At 50.1% G+C, this 20813-nt stretch overlaps 1 protein-coding gene and 1 long non-coding RNA gene across 14 annotated transcripts in view; one reads left to right on the forward strand and one right to left on the reverse strand.

Annotated features, from left to right (window-relative positions):
• The window catches only part of CTIF (cap binding complex dependent translation initiation factor), a 327368-nt gene that overhangs the window by 174014 nt on the left and 132541 nt on the right, over positions 1-20813 (forward strand). For all 13 annotated transcript variants that reach the window (XM_024235924.3, XM_063716893.1, XM_054537883.2 and 10 more), the window contains one exon: positions 2075-2151. In XM_024235924.3, the coding sequence (XP_024091692.3) occupies positions 2075-2151 (77 nt within the window). The remainder of the gene's footprint in view (positions 1-2074; positions 2152-20813) is intronic.
• Positions 16677-20676, reverse strand: LOC129051588 (uncharacterized). Its single transcript, XR_008515934.2, has 3 exons — positions 19781-20676; positions 18749-19006; positions 16677-17371 (listed from the first exon to the last, which is right to left on the reverse strand). It is a non-coding gene; the product is annotated as an uncharacterized LOC129051588 (long non-coding RNA).

Genomic DNA, 20813 nt, shown 5'->3' on the forward strand with positions numbered 1-20813 from the left:
GAGCCGAGATCCTAGTCCCCGCCGCCGCCGGTGGGGAGCCTCGGCTTCCTCTCCATTGTCTCCTTGGGGCACACCCAGTGTGTTCCTGAAGTGACCTGGAGAGGCAGGGAGGGAGGGAAAGAGGGAAGGGGGCCAGCCCAGAGCCTAGTCAGGGTGGGAGAGGGGAAACGAGAGGGGAAGACTTGGTGTTTTTCCTTATTTGTGTTTTGTATTAAAGAAAACAAATAATATCCTTTGAGAAAACCATTAAACAAAGCACATCCTAAGGCCCCAGAGGCCTATTGTGGCTGCCTGGAGCCCGGAATTCATTCATGCTTTCTTGGCTAGATTGCTGGAGGCAAGAGAGACAGGGGGTGAGAGGAAAGGATTGTTATTAAAATGTATTTTGAAATGTGTTGCTCCCTCCCTGCACTCAATCCAGTCCAGGCCAAGTGGCCACAACTCCAAGGTCCCTGTGTCCTCCTGAGTCTGTTGTTCTCCCATTACCTGTCTGGGAAGCTCCCCAAAACTGGCCAGTCCCAGCACAGCCAGGGTGGTCAGTTTCCCCCATGAGCTTGGGGGCTGAGCCCTGTGAAGGCAAAAGAGTGGGACCCTCCTTTATGGAGCCTGAATCCAGAGGGCTGCATGTGCCCCACCACAGGGTGCAACCCACAGTACTGTGATCTCTAACTCACTGTGTAGCCACTCTGGGCCTTGGGCTCCCTGCCTGTAAGGTGGGAGTGGGCCAGAATAGACCCCCTCTGACTGCTCTCCAGCAGCCTAGACCCTGTGGCTCCCCCTCATCCAGCGCATGCTCAGGTCCCTGCAGGTGGGTGGGGGTCACACTCAGGCTGTGGCCTCTGTATTCAGGCCTATACCCAGGTGTCCCAGGTTCAAGCCAGACCACTCCCTCCTACTTGACTCCAAGCCTAGGTACCCCCTACTCCACCCCAGGCCGCTCATAATGGAATGGTAGTGCATGGTGGTGCTCTCTGCCATGTCCACACCAGAACATATTTTTCTGTTGGAGGAGGGATGGGAAGAGGTGGTAAGAGCAGAGCTGGCCATCAGCCCAGCTTGTGCAAATAGCTCTGCCTGTGATCCTGCATTTGCAGGATCGGCCCTGGGTTGCAAATAGAGGGTCTCTCTCCAACCTTGATGTAGATGTATAAATAGTTGCTGTCATGATGACAATACGCAAAAGACTATCCTTAGAATTTTCCCCAGCTCCTCCTTTAAAGTTGAAAAAGGAGCCTGGGCAACAAAGTGAGACCCCACCTCTGCAAAAAATCAAAAAATGAGCCAGGTGTGGTGATGCATGCCTATGATACTGGCTACACGGGAGGCTGAGGAAGGAGGATTGCTTGAACTCAGGAGGTCAAGGCTGCAGTGAGCCGTGTTTGCACCACAGCTCTCCAGCCTGGGTGACAAAGCAAGACCCTGTCTCAAATAATAATAATCATAATAATAATGTTTAAAAAAGTAATTTAGCTATTTCCATGTTTTCCTAAATACTCCCTAGGCAATATATAGGGAAAGAAGATCTTGGGTAAAAATCTCACTGGGGGGTGCCTGGACTAGGTTTAGGAGACAAATTTCCTCTTCACAGGGCTTAGGGTTTTCAGGCTTCACCTCCTTGGTCCTCTAGCAGCCCAAAGAAGAAGGTTAACATTCCCATTTTGTTATGGAACTTGTGCTTAGAGAAGTAACTTGCCCTGGGATGCACAGCCAGTGAGCTGCAGAACCTGGCCCCAGCTCTGTTGCTCATTCTCTGCAAAACCTTGAACCAGTTTGTTCATCTTTCCAGATTTGAATGTTTCATCTGTAATTCAAGGGCTTGGACATAATGGATTCTAAGGTCCTCATTGTCCCTACTGTTCTTTGATTCTGTAATTCCAGCATTATTGCCTGGTAGGAAGTTCATTGACTCTACTGTTTTTCCTTTTTCAGTCTGGATTTGGTGGTTAGAGTCTAGTCTCTCCAACCTCTTGATGTCTTTCTGTCTTAGATGCTGGTGTACTTAGTGCAGTCCCAGAGGTGCTTTGCTCTCTTTCAGGAATTACTAATCATCCCCCTTCCTCCCCCCATGACACAGGGCTACCACCCGATGCCCCATGAGGTGGAGATCGCACACACCAAGAAGCTGTTCCGCAGGAGGAGAAATGATCGAAGGTAGGAGAGACTTCGTCGTGAGCTTTGGGTTTGCCTTTCCTGCTTCTGCCATCTGTAGCAACGTCAGCTTTGGCCTGCATTTCGCTTTTCCCAGCCACCAGCTGATCCTGATGAGATGGGGTTGGTGGCATCGTGGGTTGGTTACTGGCTGGGGATTCCCCATGGGCAGAGTGGTGGCTCCACTTCTCTTGTTGACCTAGGGATTGGCTCCCTTCAGGCGTTTGGCTGAGAGCCCACCATCATCACTGCCTCTTCCTGGGGGTCAGGCAGTGACCAGGCTTTGCAGTTCAGGAGGAAAAATGCTGTTTCCACTGACCTCAAAGCAACAATAGTGGTCCTCAAAAAATAGGACTAGCTGGCTGTGTGTTTTGAGACATGGCCTCCAGGAGGCTCCTGGAGCTCACAAGTGCAAGAGTATCTGTTTTCCTCCTCCCTGGTCATTGGGAGTTGTCCCTCATGCGTGCTGGCTCTGCTGTCACAGGCAACTCACAGATCAGCAATGGCACATGCTACTGCTCCCAAATTCCTGGGGGAACCCACTTAAACTAAGGCAGAAACCGAGATCTCCTGTGGAGCTCAGAGTCCTGGGTGACAATGGGGCCAGGAAAGGGGCAATGAGGTAGGCCTGGATAAGAACATGCAGCTGAAATTGAGCATCCTGGGAATGTGTGCATTTATTTTCAAAAAGGCTTTCTTATAAGGGGAGAGCTTCAAGATATATTTTAACTGGAAAAAATTCAGGTGCAGAGCAATGTTTCTTATGTGTGGCCATTTATGCAAAAGGGGGAGTTAGAGTATATTTTTTGCTTGAACATGCATAAATTATTTCTGGATGGAAATACCAAAAAAAGAAAGAACAAAAAGGCTTATGCCTGAGGAATTAAAATGAGGTGTTCCTCTATAGGGAATGTATCCTTAGATAAAGATGACGGCTTTTGGTTCTACCTTTAATGAACAGAGAATGTTCTCCGAGGGCCAAGAAACAGCCGGTGGACATGCCTTGCTCAGAACCCTAGCGGCGTCTGTGCTCAGGATGGCTGGCCACCTCCTTAGGCTGAGACCGGGGTCTCTGATCCTTCCCTACGCATGCACGCCCTGAGTAGGGATTATTAGGTGGTGACTGCAACTCTCGGGGTGGATGTAGGCCTGGGTGCCCCGACTGCTTTGTCATCCACTGGTGGATTAAGTGGATCTGAACACATTCACAGAGGATGGCAAATGTATAAGTAGCTTGGGAAGAAGGCAGTGTCCTGGCTTAGAAATCAGAACCACCAGACACTTTCTGTAGAAGCACCAGGCACCAAAAAGGAACACTGAGCAGGAAGAGGTGGACCCAGGCCTGTTCCTGCCTTGACTAGAGTACAGTTTATTGCATCATGTGTGCTGCCTTTTTGCTGTGCAGCATCACAGAGGCAAATTCCTGGTTTCTGGGTTCCTGGTAGAGGGAAGAAGGAGGCAGCACCCCTCAAGGAGGAATAGGGTTCACAGGGGCCTGGGAGGTGTCAGAGAGAGCAAAGGCTTTATGTCCTCTGCCTCTGGCCCTGTAGTCTCTGATGGCAGGGAAGACCCAGAGTGTGTGTCTGGGAGGTGCGGAGAGTCCCTGAGCTTCCTGATGAGAAGTCACCCTCTGCCCCACCTCTCCACGCCCAGGCAATGGCAGGCTGCCACCCGGCATCCAGGTCAGCGTGCATGTCCATTTCTGGGCCAGGTCATCTCGCTCAGCAGGAAGACCCTGGACAGTGGCAGGCCTCCGGAAAGCAGCAGCGTGACCCAGGGATGTAGAAAGAGGAGCGTGGCATGCAACGGCTGGGAAGCCGAGCTTCCCCTGAGCCGCGCTCACATTCACCAATGCCCGGGTTAGGTCAGCACACCTCCCAAAGGATGTGGATGGGCCAGGGTCCAAAGTGAGGCAATAAAGATGATTAAAGGGGTGGAAAGTATGTCCTGTGAGGAGTGCTGGAGGGCTGGGGCCAGGGAAGAGGAGGCCGAAGGGAAGGAACATCGTGCCGTGAAACTCATGAAAGATTTATACAGAGAGATGAGGGGCCGCTGCCTCCATGTCCACAGGGACCCAGACTAGAGGAAGTCAGCTTGGATGGAAGAACAGAGTTTTCAGCTGGACCGAAGACAGACTCATGGAGCAAACATCTTGACCATTTGGGGCATCACTGTGCAAGTCAGAGCAGCAGCCATGCCTGAACACGGAGCATGTGCTCGTCGGGGCGCCCCGCTCTAATTCCCCTTCTCGATGCGGTAGAATCCGTTACTCACTCACAGCCTGGAGCTGTCGTGGAGTCCCCAGGTTATGGGGACTTTCAGGAGGAGAGCAGGCAGCCATATAGTTTAAGGACCTTTTTGTCTAAAAGCGGGGGTCTCCTGAGTCTGTTTTGGGAAATCGTGGGATTCTGACATTCAAAGAGCAGCTGCAGAATATTATCAGGTGACCCCTAACCTTCCCAGCTAATGACCCATAGTAGTAACCTTGCTAAGTGTCAAACCTGCATATTTGACCTTGGAAATCTATACTTGTGTGCAGCAGGTTCACCTTCCTAATGTTCTGGGCTTAAACTACACTGGGAGGGGCTTGCATTTCCTGGGCATGCATGGCAGCAAAGGGAGAAGTGACCAGAATCAGATTTGGTGGCCAAAGGGCACAGCCAGCATCTGTGCCATGCCTCTGATCTCCCCCCGACATATGAAGGGAAGGGGCCAGCTGTATCCCCCTGGTGGCTTGGTGGCTCTCCTTGGAATGGAGAGGAGTCTGTGGCTTTCCGTCTTCCTGCAAAGTGGCTGGAGTTGGTGTCCGATAGCTGCAAACTCCAGGCAGCATGAGCATGTTGCTGAAGCTAGGAGCATGCAATTTCCCACAGCCTGGAGCAGGGATTTTCAGACTGGGACCTAGAGTCCTAGTCTTCGTCAAAGTCTGTGTCCCATCCCAGTTCCAGCTGCACTCTCAGGGGTTTTTGTGTGCCTTACTGCTTTTATTTTCCACTTGTTTAAGTCTGAGGCTGTTAGCAAGCTGAATAATATAGCAGTTTAGGTACATGCCCCGGAATTAGGAGCTGGATGGGAATCCCACCTCCTCTACTCACTCACACTATGATCTTGCCAATTACGTCACTTTTGAAAGCCCTGTCCCTTCTTCTACAAAATGGGTTCACTAGTCAGGGAGCTGAAAGGAGCTGATTCTAATAAAGCACCTAGAAACACGGTCTTAGTGTTGGCCCACTCTACAGGTCAGAGGCGGTCCTAGGTGCTCAGGAAGGCTTTCAAGGTAAGTGTGGAGCACAGGTGTCTGCAGTGAGCGGAGAGCTTTTGTCCTGTGATTGTGGCGGCAAACCCGGAAAGCCTTGCCCTGCATTCCCTCCAGGGGCAGGCCGCTAGGATCAATTGTTCCTCCCACTGGATCCACTTTTAAAGCCCTACCCCACGCTGTCAGAGGGGGCAGAGCCTGGGCTAGCAGGGAAGGAGGCCCCTTCGGAGTGGTCACCTGCAGACTCTGCTCCTGATGCAATGGGCTGCGTCTAGTGAATTGTGGATGTCTTTTTTCCATTTTGGAAAAAAAAAAAAATTAAGCTCATGGACAGTTCAAAGGTTTCCTCAAGAATGTTCTTGACATTTGAACAACTAGTAACCACTTGTTTGTTTTTGGAAGCTAAGAAAAGACATTTGCTGATTTCAGACAAAATTATGCATTTTGTGACATAAATGTGCTAAATGAGTGTTCTATGCGTTCCTCAAAGAGCAGCATGCCTTCCGATGCTCTGGCCCCACACAAGTTGGAGACCTGTTGCTTGGAACAGGGGCTGCTAAGGCTCGTTCCCCCCCTCCCCTCAAAGCTTTCTGCCCAGAGCACATAGATCAGAAGAGCAAACTCACTAGAGGGCTGGAGACCTGGCACACTGCCCAAGTTGACCCTGAGTGAGGTCCCTCACTGCTGGGGAGGATATTTTCTCTCCCCACCGCACCCTGGCTGCATTTAAGAGATGAACACATTGAGGCAATGAAGGGATGGTGTAGCCTGAGCTCCCTGGGAAGCAGGCTCTGGGACGGTGATTATCAGCAGCTGCTTTTAAAGGCATGCCCTTGGTATTGATACTGGTAGGAGATCAAAAGAGGAAGTGGTAGCAGAGAGAAGTTGGGCTGCAGTGCAGTCTTAGAGAGTTCTGAGCCTGTAGGGGAGGTTTTGAAGTTGGGGTGACTCTTTAAGAGCTGTCCCAAGAGGGGGTAAAGGGGCAGGCCTTGATACCTCCATGTCTGTTGGTCATCAGGCAGGGACTGCCCAAGGAAGGGAGCGTGACCTTGGGCGGGGCTGCGCTCTTCACCCAGAGCAGTTGCCCTAGGGGTTGGCAGCTGAGGGCTGTCTGCACAGCACTTCCAGCAGCCGGATGGCAGTGCCCCGCTCCTGAATGTGTATCACGGCAGACACCGCAGTGAAGCACTGTTCAGTTCTCCTACTGGGATTGGTTGGGTTGTACCCTGTGCCATAAGCTGTGCCCGAGAACACGGGAAGTATAGGGTGTGGCCCCTGCTCTTGAGGGCTTGAGCTGTAGCTTGCACAATGGCGCCTTGACTCCAGAAGCAACCAGAACGCTGTGCATGACTGTCAGGCATCCACGTGTTAACAGGGTGGAGGCTTAGAGAAAGCAGCCATCCTGGGAGATGCTCCAGAATGCTTCCTGGAGGAGGTGGGGCTTGAACTACCAGTGAGACTTCCAGGAGGATTTGGGAGATGGGAGGGTGTTGGGATGAGAGGAGCGGCACTTGCTGCTTCTGTCCTGCGATTGACCATGACTGTGGCTTGGTGTCCTCTAAATGCTCCTCTGCATCTTTAAGCAGGCTCTGGAGCCAGCTCTGAGCCAGGGATTCCCCACATCCCCAGAAGTCGTCCCCACATGGCTCCCTAGAAACAGAGCCAGGTGGGTGGTGCTCACAGCGGCCACCACCCCCAATTGAACTACAGAGAAGGGAAAAGCCATTGGAGCCTGCCGGCTCCAGATGATCCCGCCTGACTGTCAGCAATGTCAGTAGACCCTGCAGGCTCCAAAGCCTGGCCTCTTAACCATCAGAAGAGGTGGCTAATGGAGGCATTAGTGGTCCATCGCACCGTGCCTGTGCGGCCAGGGAGACAAGAGAGCCGTTCTCCAAATTAATTTGTTTCATTAAGTGAGGTCTCAGAATGGTTAATTTACTCCATGGGCAAAGCAGATTGAAAGGAAGAAGAAAAAAACACCTTAGCCAGCCCAGCCAATGTCAGATGGCTCCACAGGACTAGAGGCAGGGGAGCGAGCCATCCACCTGGTGTGCAGAGTGGGCCACATGCTGGACGTTACAGGGTGGCCACAGCCTACAGCAGCACTTGCTGCCTCTGTCCTGCGATTGACCGTGACTGTGACTTGGTGTCTTCTAAATGTAGAACCAATTAAGAATTTTGGGGCCGGGTGTGGTGGCTCACACCTATAATCCCAGCACTTTGGGAGGCTGAGACAGGCAGATCACCTGAGGTCAGGAGTTCGAGACTAGCCTGATCAACATGGAGAAACCCCATCTCTACCAAAAATACAAAATTAGCCGAGCGTGGTGGCACAGCCTATAATCCCAGTTACTCTGGAGACTGGGGCAGGAGAATTGCTTGAACCTGGGAGGCGGAAGTTGCAGTGAGCCGAGATCACGCCATTGCACTCCAGCCTGGGCAACAAGAGCGAAAATCTGTCTTAAAAAAAAAAAACAAATAAATAAAAATTAAAAATAAGAATTTTGTCCCTCCCTCTCTTCCTCTGCCAACGTGAACCCAGACCCTAAGTGTCAGTCATCAGATTGGATTTTGCAAGCTCTCTGTAACATCATCTAAGTCACTGATAAAAACAAACAGGACATATGGAACTTTGTGAATAGACTAAAAAGCACTCAATTATATACTTTAAAGGAGTGAATTTTGTACTGTGTGAATTATATCTTAATTTAAAAAAAATTTAAAGAATAAGGTAGGTCCCAGGATGAAGTGATGTGGCAAGCCCCTTGAAACACCCCTTCAAACATTTTTTTTAGCAACAAGGTCTTGCTCTGTCACCCAGGCTGGAATACAGTAGTGCAATAATAGTTCATTGCAGACTTGAACTCCTGGCCTCAAGCAATCCTCCTGCCTCAGCCTCCTGAGTAGCTCTAGGGACTATAGGCACCCGCCACCACACCTGGCTAATTTTATTTTTATTGCTTGATTGATTGGTAGTGATGGAGTCTTGCTATGTTGCCCAGACTGGTCTCAAACTCCTGGCCTCAAGCAATCCTCTCACGTCAACCTCCCAAGTAGCTGGGATTATAGACACAAGCCACTATACCCAGCTACCTCTTCAACCTTGATGTTTTCAGGGTTCCCTAAATGTGTCAGGCTAGTAACTGTTTCAAAAAAGGACATAGATTTGGTCTGACCATGACTTGGTCTGTGTGAACCTGTACTAGCTGTTAGTGGTCACCTTTCTTCTTCCAAACCATCTGTTTGGGAATCTCTCTTGGAGAAATGATATCTATATTTTTCCAATTTTTGAAAATTAGACTGTGTGTACCTAGCTACAGTCTCTAACACTTTTGTTGCATTAGTCAGAGTTTTCCAGAGAAACAGAACCGATAGGATATATTGAGAGGAAGAGAGAGAGATTTATCAAGGGAATTGGCTCATGAGATTATGGAGGCCAAGAAGTCCCACTGTCTGCCATCTGCTGCAAGCTAGAGAACCGGGAAAGCCAGTGGTGTAATCAACCCAAGTCCGAAGGCCAAGAGTAAGCATACCATGTGTTACAGCATGGGATGTCCAAGGGCAGGAGAAGATGGATGTCGCCATTCAAGAAGAGGGAGTGAAGTCACCCCTCCTCTGCCTTTTGTTCTGTTTGGGCCGTTGGTGGATTGGATGGTGCCCATCCACACTGGGAGAGAGACCTTTACTGAGTCTACTGACTCAAAACGTCCTCATAGACACACCTAGAAATAACGTCTTACCAGCTAACTGGGCACCCCCTAGCCCAGTCAGGTTGACATGAAATTAACCCTTATAACTGTTCTCCAGGATTCCTCAGACATGGTCAGGGGCCATTTATGACCTCATGTAAAGATTTCTTTTACTCCAATCAATATCAATATCACCCCATTCCCGGGGCATGAAGGTGAGCACTCAGAGCACCCATTGCTCTCCGTGGAGTCTTCCAGGCCTTCAGCATCTGACAGATGCAGCAACTGCAGTTGCCTTTTCTGGGCTGGTACCTGTTCTCTTGCGGAAGGCAAACTTGGAGTTGGAGAGGTCTACTTTCTTTTTGCCACCTCTTAATTCTACGCTGTCTGCCCCATCAGTAGCCTCACGTGTCCCTCTGACTTCTCACTGTCAATACGAAAATATGCTTCTAGAATTGTCTTTTATATTTTTAAGCCCCGTTCCTTGACACTGCTGTGGCTTCTCTATCCCAGGATTTGATGGTCATCCATGACTACAGGAGGCCCCACATTCCTTTTCACATGTGGGCTCATGGGCAAGGGCTCTGGGGGATACCAAGTGCCTCTTGACATCCCTCTCTTTAAGTCACAGCTGCTATCTGGAACTTGCTGCTCCTTTTAGCACCTCAGAACACTCTACCAGTCATAGAGTCCCGCATCCTACAAAAATGACCAGGTCCCCCAGATCTTGCCCACCAGGAACTGATGAGGAATTAACCTAGTCAGAGTCCTGTATCTATCCATCAGCTCATTCACATGAGTTGTTAAGTTAGCTCTTTTGGAAGTGCAGTCCATCCTTATTACTCATTGATTCATATTTGCACATTCGCCTACTTGTAAAACTTATTTGTAACACCACACTCAATACTCATAGTGTTTTTGCAGTCAGTCATTGACACACACACAGAGCAGTGAAAAATTTGAGTTGCCTGACCTGCAAGATCCCAGTCGAGGCCAAAGTAACACTCTGCCTCCTTGTTTCAGCTCTCATACTATAAGCAAGCACCCTTCTCATGGTTCTGTTTACTGCCATGTTTTTCACATTTTTGTGCTTTTCCTTGGTGAATTTGCTATTTTAAATGGCTCCTAAACATAGTACTGAAGTGCCGTCTACTGTTCTTAAGTGCAAGGAGGCTGTGATGTGCCTTCTGGAGAAAATGTGTGTGTTAGATAAGCATCACTCAGGCATGAGTTATAGTGCTGTTGGCCATGAGTTCAATGTTAATAAATCAACAATATGTATTAAATAAGGTGTCTTTAAGCAGAAACACACACAAAACGAGGTTATGTATTGATCCAGTGGTGAAAATGTTGTGACCAGAGGCTTGCAGGAACCTAACCCCGCATTTCCCCTAGGAGTAATAGTTCAGTATTCAGTAATTCAGTATTTGCAGCAACTTTATGGAATGCGACTACCATAAATAAAGAGAAGTGACCGTACTTGCTCTTTAAAACAGAGTAGAGAGATGCTGAAGATAAAGAAGTATGTTGTAGGCAACAGGATCTTAGGTCTGAGTGATTTATCTTGTTCGTGTGTGGTAGTAGCATCGCTAGGGGATGAGATGGGGACAGGGGGATGCTTCTTCCAGTGGTCATTGTCCTGCATGGTTTGACTGAGCCGATCACTGCTTCATTTGCACCATGCTGGGATGCCACTGTCGCTGAGGCCCTCGCAGACAGCTCAGCCCTGCAGTGACTGTCATTGCCATCCTGTCATCCGGAGCCCAGGGACCGCGAGACAGATCTATGCTCACTTTGCCCACGGTTTGTCTTTCCATCCCAGCAAGGAAATTGCCCTCATTAAGTCCCTGCTAAAGATAGATAAGAAAATGGGACAGGCAAACCCCCACCTGGCAGGCAGCCCTGTCAGATTCTAAGCAAAATGAGTCAGATAAGAATTATTTTTAGGATCCTTCTCCTCCTCCCTCACGCCCACCCCCAAGCAGGCTCTCTCTTGAAAAGAAGAGCAGCTCATTTCTTCAAGCCAGATGTCCAGGTCCATGTTTGATTGAAATGGAGCCCCTGATACACCCAGAGAAAACCCCACGCTTTGTACAAATCATGATGGTCCCAATGATCCTTTGCACAATGCAGCTGCCTCAGGCCACACTCCTGGGCAGAACAAGCTGCAGAGAGTGGCCCTGTCGAGGCTGGCCCACAACTCACCCATGAGGGATATACCTTCCCCCGATCCCCATGCTCAGGACTTCCTCCCAGCATCACACTTCATGGGAATACAAGGCTCTGGGGGCCCTCTCCCATCAGGACCCACATCCACGCAGGGGCCAAATGGGTAAGAAAAGAGGTGACCTACAGCTCATTTTGGCAGAGCCCTGGAACTCCCTGTGCCCACCAGGCAGCAGGCATGCCCTAGTTCTGTGCCCACAGTTGGAGAGCAGAGTACTACTCTTTCTCAATCACAATAATCCCCTTTTACCCAGCAATTAGAATTCCTTCAGACCCCTTAAGCCCTAAATAGCAGAGAGAGACCCAATGACAAGAAAAGTGACTGAAGAGGACGTAGGGGCACCTGTCTGGTTACCTGCAGGGCAGGAGGGCTGCTCCCTGAGAAGCTGGCCCTGGAGAGATAAATGCCATTTCCCCAGGGTCTGCGTCTAGGATGGGACGTAGAATGGACACCTTGGGAACCAGCCACCCAAGCTGGTTTCATTACTCCTCCTCAGAGGTCTAGTCTCTTCTGAAATGCTAGGCATTTGAGGATTGGCTCATAAATACTAACGCCCAGCCCTTCATTCCTCTCTGGAGCCCCAAGCAACCTGGCCTCTGGCACCAAGCCAGCCCAGCCCTCCCTGGGGACAGTGTGTCTGGTGGGCAGCCCAGGCCCGGGGCAAGGTTCACTGGCTTCAAGACCAGCTCATCTCTCACCAGCCAGGGGATCTTGGGCCCTGGACAAACCATTCTTCTTATGTCCCCAAGGACACCGTTGTGCAGCCTACAGGGATGCCATTAGATGCCATGTGATGGCAGATACAAGGGAAGTCCTGACCCTGTGTCCGGTTCTGAGTCTAACCTCAGAGAACGTGCATCCCCTCTCTGTCCTGACACTCCTGTGCAGGAAGGAAAGAACACTGGACCAGAAGTCATGAAATCTGGATTTTCATACTTGTGGTGTTGTTCAGAGGAATTCTCTTACACTTTGAGGGCACACAGTTTCTCAGCTATAAAATGGGGCTCTGATTTCAGCTCTACAATGTATTAGAGAGAGTGCAAGGGTGAAGATGAAAAGGGACACTTCTCAGGGATATTCCATTCCTTAACCATAGGATGGGAAAGACAGTTCTGAAAGACATGTTGGAGGCTGGCCAGGGCTTTCAGTGCAAATAACCAGTGTCTCGTGTATCTTCAGCTCAGCCCATGTGCCCTGTCCAGAAGGTTCTAGAAAGGCAGCCATGCCTGCTGCCCCTGTGTATATTTTTCCTTCCCCAGATCTGGCACGCAGTCATCCTAGGCTGAGCCTCATACTCCTGGCCCTGTGCCTTTTTTTTTTTTTTTTTGTGAGACAGGATCTCACTCTGTTGTCCAGGCTGGAGTGCAGTGGCACAATTATAGCTCACGACAGCCTCGACCTGCTGGGCTCAAGTGATCCTCCCACCTCAGCCTCCCAAGTAGCTGGGACCACAGGCATGTGCCACCACACGTGGCTAAATTTTTTTTTTTTATTTTATAGAGACAGGGTTTTGCCATGTTGCCCAAGCTGGTCTTGAACCCCTGGCCTCAAGCAATCCTCTCACCTCAGCCTCCCACAGTGCTAGGATTAAGGGCATGAGCCACTGCACCCAGCCTCTCTGCCCTCTTGAGATCGTATGCTGCCCAGGACAACAAGACTCACAGGTGTAAGTGCCCAACCATACCTATCGGCACTCACAGGTGTAAGCACCCGGCTGTACCCATCGGCGCTTACAGGTGTAAGCACCTGGCCATGCCCATCAGCGCTCACAGGTGTAAGAATGCAGCTGTACCCATCGGTGCTCATAAGTGTAAGCACCCGGCCATACCCATCGGCACTCATAGGTGTGTACTCATTGATGTAGCAGGCTGTGCATCCCACTGGTTCTGAGGGTCTTTTTTGCTAGACTTCCAGGCAAGCCTGGCCAACCCTCTGCCAAGCCTGGATGTCACTCAGCAATTCACAAGCACTTCCAGAGCACTCATTATTTTCAGGGCACCCTTTAGCTCATATAATCTTCCCAATGACCTTAGGAAGGAGATGCTATTTTTATTTCCAATTTACAGATGAGGAAAGTCACTTGTCCAGAAAAGTGAAGTGACACAAGCAGCCTGGCTTCCAGGCCTGTGCTGCTAACAACCCGCTGCTCTGGGACCCCCTCCTTCCCCATCTGCAGACTCAGCTTCCCTCTGCTGGGCCCCTCCCTCGCTGCCTCCTACATACTCCCCCTGTTAACCACCTGATCAACTCACATGCACAGGGAGCTAAAGACAGCATGGTCCTCTTTGGGGTGAGGGGGCTGTCATGTCAAATGGACTAGGGGAGGGCTGCTGCCTAATTCAAAGGGATGAATGAATGAATGAATGAATGAATGAATGATGAGATTTCAGATGAGACCCTCAGACAGGGCCACCCACCCTCCCACCTTCTCCCCACCTGCACTAGGTCAGTCCTGCCCATAGATTATTTTGCTTGTCTGGATGATTCATGAATAGACATATTTAGGAAGCCCTCAAAACTGACCAGGGATTTCCCAGATTGTGGGGACCCCACTCGATGAGCACCCAGAGGGAAGTTTCCGTGAGTTCCGGAGTGGTGGGCAGCTCAAGGCGGTGGGGAGGCAGCCTGGCCAGAGGAGAGCTTCCTCCAGCTGTTGGCTCCCCCCACTCCCAAGAGGACAAACCCAGAGCATGAGGGTGCCTTTCACTCCTCAGGGCTCCCCAGGAGAGATGGGGCACAGGTTTTAAAAATACCAAGGAGCCTTCCTCCTGGGTCAGCATTTACCCTGAACTCCAAGAGTTATTTCTGAGTCTTCCCAGTAATTTAATTATAGCCATTTATTCCAATGCATGTGTTTTGGGGAAGCCAAGGTGGCCTCTATTACAGTTTGGAATATTTTGGGAGGCCTTGGTTTCCAGAAGTGATGCAGGGACTCAATTAGGCAAGACACCAGCAAACAGAAATAAAATAGCTCAAGAAGATAGGCCCTCAGGTTCCCAGAGGCGATGCCTGTACTTAGCACCCACGGGGGAAATTAAGATGAAATTGTCCCCTGGGTGCCTGGTATAGTCATCTCTGCAGCAGCAGCATATGCCACTTTCTCCATGTCTCTAAGCACCTGCAGGGATTTCAATGCCCTTCAAATTGTGGGCTGGATGGGGTTGCCCATTCTTTCCAAGTAGGCCCGGACAGATGAAGAGCCTGGGCATCAGGATTTAGGTCCCCCTTGTAGGTGGACACAGACTCACCAACAACTTGTGAGACGGCATTATCAAACAGCTTCTAACCTTTCAAATAGGCCTTTGGAACCCTCAACTGGTTCGCACTCCCTGACCCCCTGCTCCTTGTAGACACGGCCTGCTCCACCTGCCCTCGGCTCTGTCCCCACCTCCCCTCCCACCCACTGTCTTCACTCGCTGTGCTCTCCAGACCCCAGTCTTCTCACTGTTCTTTGAACAGGCCTGTCTCTGTCCTGCCCCCAACACTGACCAGCCCCTGTACCTCAGTCCCTCTCCCTTGCCTCTTGTTCCTGCTGGCCTCCTCTGATTCTGCAGGTTCTGCTGACTCCTTCCTACTCCTCCACCCCTTACTATTCAAGGCCTCATTCGTCCTCCCTTGATCCTCTTCCCTGACCTTCCCTACAGCTGCTGGGCGGGGTCCAGCCTGACACAGACTGAGAGCTTTCCCTGCTGTGTGTGCGCTCCTGGGCTCACCTGAAGCAGGTGCGGCCACTGAGGGACTTAGGGAAGGGCAGAGGGCCGGAAAGCATCCAGCACATACATTCATTCATGTCTGGAGGGCAAGCCCCGGGATCCTGAGTCACCTCACCAGGTGGATAGAGGAGCCCAAAACAGAAGCTGCTGCCTGGAGCCGTTATCTGCATTGAAACCCACCTGCAGGAATACGACTGCCCTTGTGTTGGCTTTGAACTCTGTCTTTCAGCTTCAAGGGGAGGATTTGGTGGACAAAAGATCTCATTTCAGGCTTATTACTTGTCAGGACTGACATTGAACTCAAGAAAAGACATGTGTGAACTTGAAACAAAGATGAGAAATGTTTTTAGAAAGAGAAAATATGTTCTGGGGTGGTGTGCATGTTTGGTCTGGTGGCCTGTGTGGCCACAGCAAACACGTGTTCCAGATTGGCTCTGCATGTCAGGGAGCAGATGGCTCGGCCTGGTCACCCTGAGCAGGAAGCCTGGTGCCTTTGAGCTGTGAGCTGCAGCCACGGTGCAAAGAGGCTGGGCGGAGGCTGGGGTGAGACACTTAGAGGACAGGATTCTGACTGTGCCCTGACATTCAGGAGGGCTGGCGGTGCTCAGTCAGGGGTAGGGTAGGAACAGTGATCATCAGGGCCTCTTTAGGCAGGGCACACAAAGGCCAGTTCCCTCCCAAGGCTCCACCATCCCAATTCCTGTCCCACCGCCCCTCCTAGGATGGCAGGGGAGCCTCGGCGCCCTTTCCGGGAGAAAGCCTCGGTGTATTTTGACTGTGCTTTGTTACTCTACAAGCAGTCAAGGACAGCCACCTTCTGCCTTCCCACCCACCCCCTTAGGGTGAGAATGAGGAGGAGCTCCCACCTCCCTCTACTCTCATGCAGCCCCTTTTGACCCCAGATTTACTGCTCCTGCATCCCGTTTTGTGAACTGGGGTGTCAGTGGTTGATCTGACCTTAATGGGTAACCCAGGGCAGGTTACTTTGCATTTTCACTTGAGCCTTCAGTGATTACCCAGAGTTAAGAGAATGATCTAGTTTCTGGCACACTGAGAAGCTCCCGTGTGTGGGAGGTAGGTGAGGGTGGGTATATGTCATGTTATTTCAAGGCAGATTTTTTTGCTCCTAAGAGCCTAAAACCATCCCACTTGAGGCAAACCCACATTTTGCCTCTGACTTTGTTGCCTGGAGGTCATATCACAGGAGCCACACCAGGGCCCTTATTCCAGCCTAATGTGTAGGTGGTCCTTTGAGAGTGCTGAGTTGCCTAGACTTCATTCAAGTCTTGTCACTAGATACGTAGCTTCAAGACATCCCTTCACCTCTTTGAGGCATGTTGCTCAACTATAAAATACGATATCCACCTTGTAAGAGTGTTCTGCAGTTCAAATGAGGTGATGCTCAGAAAGGAGGTAAAACGCCAAGGGCAACACAAACCTGAGGACTTATTGCCTATATTTGTGTTTGAATCACACATGTTCAGTTTATGTTTATAGTTGTGGATATGTACGTGTGCATGTGATTGCTTTAGGACTCTGCTAATCATCATTTCCAATGATAATTTGCTGGAAATGGAGCTTGGCTTGGATGTTTGTATCGGGGTTATCTATTGCTGTGTAACAAATTTCTCCAAAACACAGAGTTTAAAACAACAAATATTTATTATGTCACCCAGTTTCCAAGGGTCAGGAATCCAGGAGCAGTTTAACAGGGTTGTCCTAGCTCAAAGTCACCCTTGAGAGTGTAGTCAAGCTGTCAGCCAGGGGTGTAGGCGTCTGAAGGCATGACTGGGGCTGGAGAAAGCCCAAGCAGTTGGAGAACTGCCTCCTTCACAAGGTGGTTGGCAGTTCTCAGTTTCTCATTAGCTGTTGGGCACAAGGTGGACCTCTTCACAGGGCTGTTCATGACGTAGCAGCTGACTTGTCCCAGAGTATGATCCAAGAGAGACAGACAGGAAGACAAGCAGACAGACAGATCGAAGCTGCAGTATGCTTTGTAACCTAATCTTGGAAGTGACACGCCATATTCTACCATATTCTGCTGGTCACATAGACTAACCTTGGTACAGTGTGGGAGGGGACTTTACAGGGATATAAATTCCATAAAGTAGGGATCACTGGGGACAATCTTAGAGGCTGACTACCACAACCCACCCTCTCATTCCCAGTGACTCACATGCAAAATACTCTCACCCCTCCCAATGTCTCATTTGATTATAGCATCAGTTCCAAGTCCAAAGTCTCATCATCTAGATCATGTTCATATGCAGATGACGCTCTTTGGGTGTATCTCCTTCAGTACAGCACTTCAAGTACAGTTCGCTCTTGATCTGTAGGCCTGAGATTTAAGGAGGCAAGTTAGTTGCACACACACACACACACACACACACACGTAGCCAACATACAATTGTGGGACAGGCATAGGGTAACAGCCTTAGATACACTTATTCAAGAAGTGGGGAAACAAGAAGCACATGGACATTGTTGGTCTATAGCAGTTCTGAAATCCAGCCAGGCAGATATTGGAAGTTTCTTGATTAGAACTCAGTTCTGTTCCTGCCCAGGAATTATTCTACAAGGCTGTCTCTGCCCTCTGCATTCAGGGTCTTTCATGAGATTGCAGCAAGTAATGAGCCCAGTGAATACTCTGGGCTCTTGGTTCTGCCTCTGAGTCATCCTTCCTTCTCTATGATTTGTTGCTCAGATAGCTTCCTGCTGGTAGAATTTGGGAGGTCCAAGAGCTTCTTTATATTTTGTACTGTGTCTCTCCCTGCCCAAGTTGTTGTGTTTCCACTGAAATAATCCTTTGAAAAACTTTATGGGTCTTCTGTGATCCTATTGAGTCTATTCCACCAAATAAAAGCCCACCCACACATCTCTTCAAGACCATCCCTTCTCTCCGCTGGGCTTCTGCTGAGGGACAATGCCCTTAAGCTTCTTAGAAGCTCTTGTTTGATTGAGAAGATCTTTAACATCTCTTAAAATATTTACAGAGCTTTTGGTGTGACTGAATAGTACTCTGAGGCAGCACCTCTGAACTTTCTAAGATCTTGACCAAGACTTCATAGCCACACCCTCCACCTCATCTTTGGACTATGCTTTCCTGAGAGTGCCTGGATTTGATCTTTACGCAGAAGTCATTTCCTAATTTTAGCATCATTTGCCATCTGGACAGTCTGGGACTCTTCAAAACTAGCAAGTCCTGGATTTTTTTTTTATTGTGACAGCCCTTCTTTTAACTTGTCTCTCTCTTGTCACATTTTACCTAGCAAGAAGAAACCAGGCAGCCCCTGCAGGACCCTGGCTAAAAACTTCTTCCTTAGATAATGCAAGTCATTAAGTACATTTTCCGCTTTTCACATGTCTGTAGGAGACAATGTTGCTAAACATTTTGGGGCTACATAATAAAAATCCTCCTTCCTCTAATTCCCAATAATATATTTTTCACCTCCCTTAAAGCCCCCATCACCAGTCTCCTCAAAGTCCATATTTCTACCAGTGGTCTCTTCATGGCATTTGAAGTTTTCACTAAGAATCACCCCATAATCCTTGTGGCTCTGGCCCACTGCCCAGTACCAAAGCCACTCTCACACTGCAAAGTTTCACTATGGCAGCACCCCACTTCCAAGTACCCAAAGCTGTATTAGTTATCTCTTGCTGTGTAACAAATTACTCCCCAAATTTAGCAGCTTAAAATAAGCACTTATGATCTCACACAGTTTATGACGGTCAAGCATCCAGAAGCTATATAGCTGGGAAGTTCTGGCTCAGGGTCTCTCGTGAGATTGTGGTCAGGCTGTTGGCCAGGATTGCAGTCATCTGAGACTTGACTCAGATGGGACTGGAAGAGCCACTTCCCAGCTCACGGATGTGGTTGCTGGCAGGCCTTGGTTCCTCACTGGCTGTTGGCTGGAGGCTTCATTTCCTTGCAGTGTGGGCCTCTCTGTAGGGTGCTCATGACAGAGTGAGTGGCCTGTGAAGGAGTGAAGGGGAGAGTGAGAGAGAGAGAGAGAGAAGGAAAGAGAGAGAGAGAGAAGCTGTTGGATCTTTTGTAACCTGGTCCCAAAGCAACATACCATCTCTTCTGCCATATTCCATTGGTCACAGACTAACCGTGATGTGGCAAGGGACTAAACAAGAGTTTGAGTGTCAGGAGGTGGGGACCACTGGGAGCCACCTTTATCTGTCTTGAGTTCCTTCCTGTACCATTCCTTTTTCCCCCCACTTTAAATGATCTAGTGAAACTCACCGGTAGCTTTGAATGGGTTGAGGGTTTTTGTGTGTTCTGATTCAACTTCAAACCTCTCTACAAATGCCCTCCTCATCCTGTCCTCCCCTCTGTGCTTCCGTCCTTCCTGCCATGGCCCCTCTCCATGGTGGGGCATCAGTGAAGACGCTTCCTCCCCGGGGAAGATTTGAAGCCAGGGGATGCTGTTGCCAGAACTTTGGAACACCCCTCTTACCCAGGGGGTCCAGCAGATAGTTCTGGGAAAAGGAAACTTTCCAAGATACACACCCACCTTCCCCCACCACCACTACCACACACACAGACACACACTCACACATATAATTATTTTCCCTTAAACTCTATAATCTCAATGATTATAAAAAGTTTGGGCTTTAATTGGAAGCATATTGAAATACTTGCATCTGTCAGACACTGACAGAGAAGGCTTCCTTGCTTAGGTGGGAAAATAATCCAAATATTAATAACACAAATAAAGATGGCTCCCCCAGCCTTTCTCACAGCAGCCCTCAGTGGTCTGGGAGGCAGTAGGATGAGTGCTGGTGTCCCCATGAGAAGAGTGAGGTCAGCGAGACTCAGAAAGGTGATGCGATTTACTCCAGGCCTTGCAGAGCTGAAGCTGGTCTCAGACATCCGGACGTCTGAATTCTTTTCCACAGGGTTCTGGAACGTTGGTCCTGTGGTGGAGAACACGCGCTTCTTTTTCACCCACTTGGGGATCCGTGGTGACCTGGAGTTGTCTTCCTGTCTGGGGAGGGTGGTCCTGCCTCGGGTAGAGGACCAGATATGGTGGGGGTTCAGAATGCTGAGGAGAGAAGTCCCTCAGAAACGGAAATATTTTGGCAAGCATGAGGAAAGATCGTGAGGGAGCACCCAGTGGTGGGTCAGTGGCAATGGACAGAAGAGGACTCCTATTAATTCGCTCTTTCCAATCCACCCAGTTGCCCTTCCCTGCATTTTGAAGCATCCCTGGGAGGACTGCCTCAGGAGGCTTCACCTCCAGGTGGTCTCGGGATGAAGTAACAGTAGCCGGCTTTGTCCAGAGCTGTGCTGCCCAACACAGTCACCACGAGCTGCCTGTTGTGATTTACACCCATTACAATGAAATAAAGCCACAATTTTAGTTCTGCAGTCATACTGGCCACATTCAGGGCTAGCCACATGTGGTGAAGGGCCTCCACAGTGTGAGGGGCCCCCGAGGTGTGAGGGGCTCCTGTGGTGTGAGGAGCCCCCGAAGTGTAAGGGGCCTCTGCGGTGTGAGGGGCTTCCGTGGTGTGAGGGGCCCCCGCGGTGTGAGGGGTCCCCGCGGTGTGAGGGCCCTCTGCAGTGTGAGGGGCCCCCGCGGTGTGAGGGGCTTCCGCGGTGTGAGGGCCCTCCACGGTGTGAGGGGTCCCCGCGGTGTGAGGGGTCCCCGCGGTGTGAGGGCCCTCTGCAGTGTGAGGGGCCCCCGCGGTGTGAGGGGCTCCTGCGGTGTGAGGGGCTTCCGTGGTGTGAGGAGTCCATGCAGCTTGAGGGGCCCCCACGATGTATGCAG

The sequence above is a fragment of the Pongo abelii genome, chromosome 17 (genome assembly GCF_028885655.2).
Source record: "Pongo abelii isolate AG06213 chromosome 17, NHGRI_mPonAbe1-v2.0_pri, whole genome shotgun sequence".
In the NCBI taxonomy this organism is placed as follows: Eukaryota; Metazoa; Chordata; class Mammalia; order Primates; family Hominidae; genus Pongo; species Pongo abelii.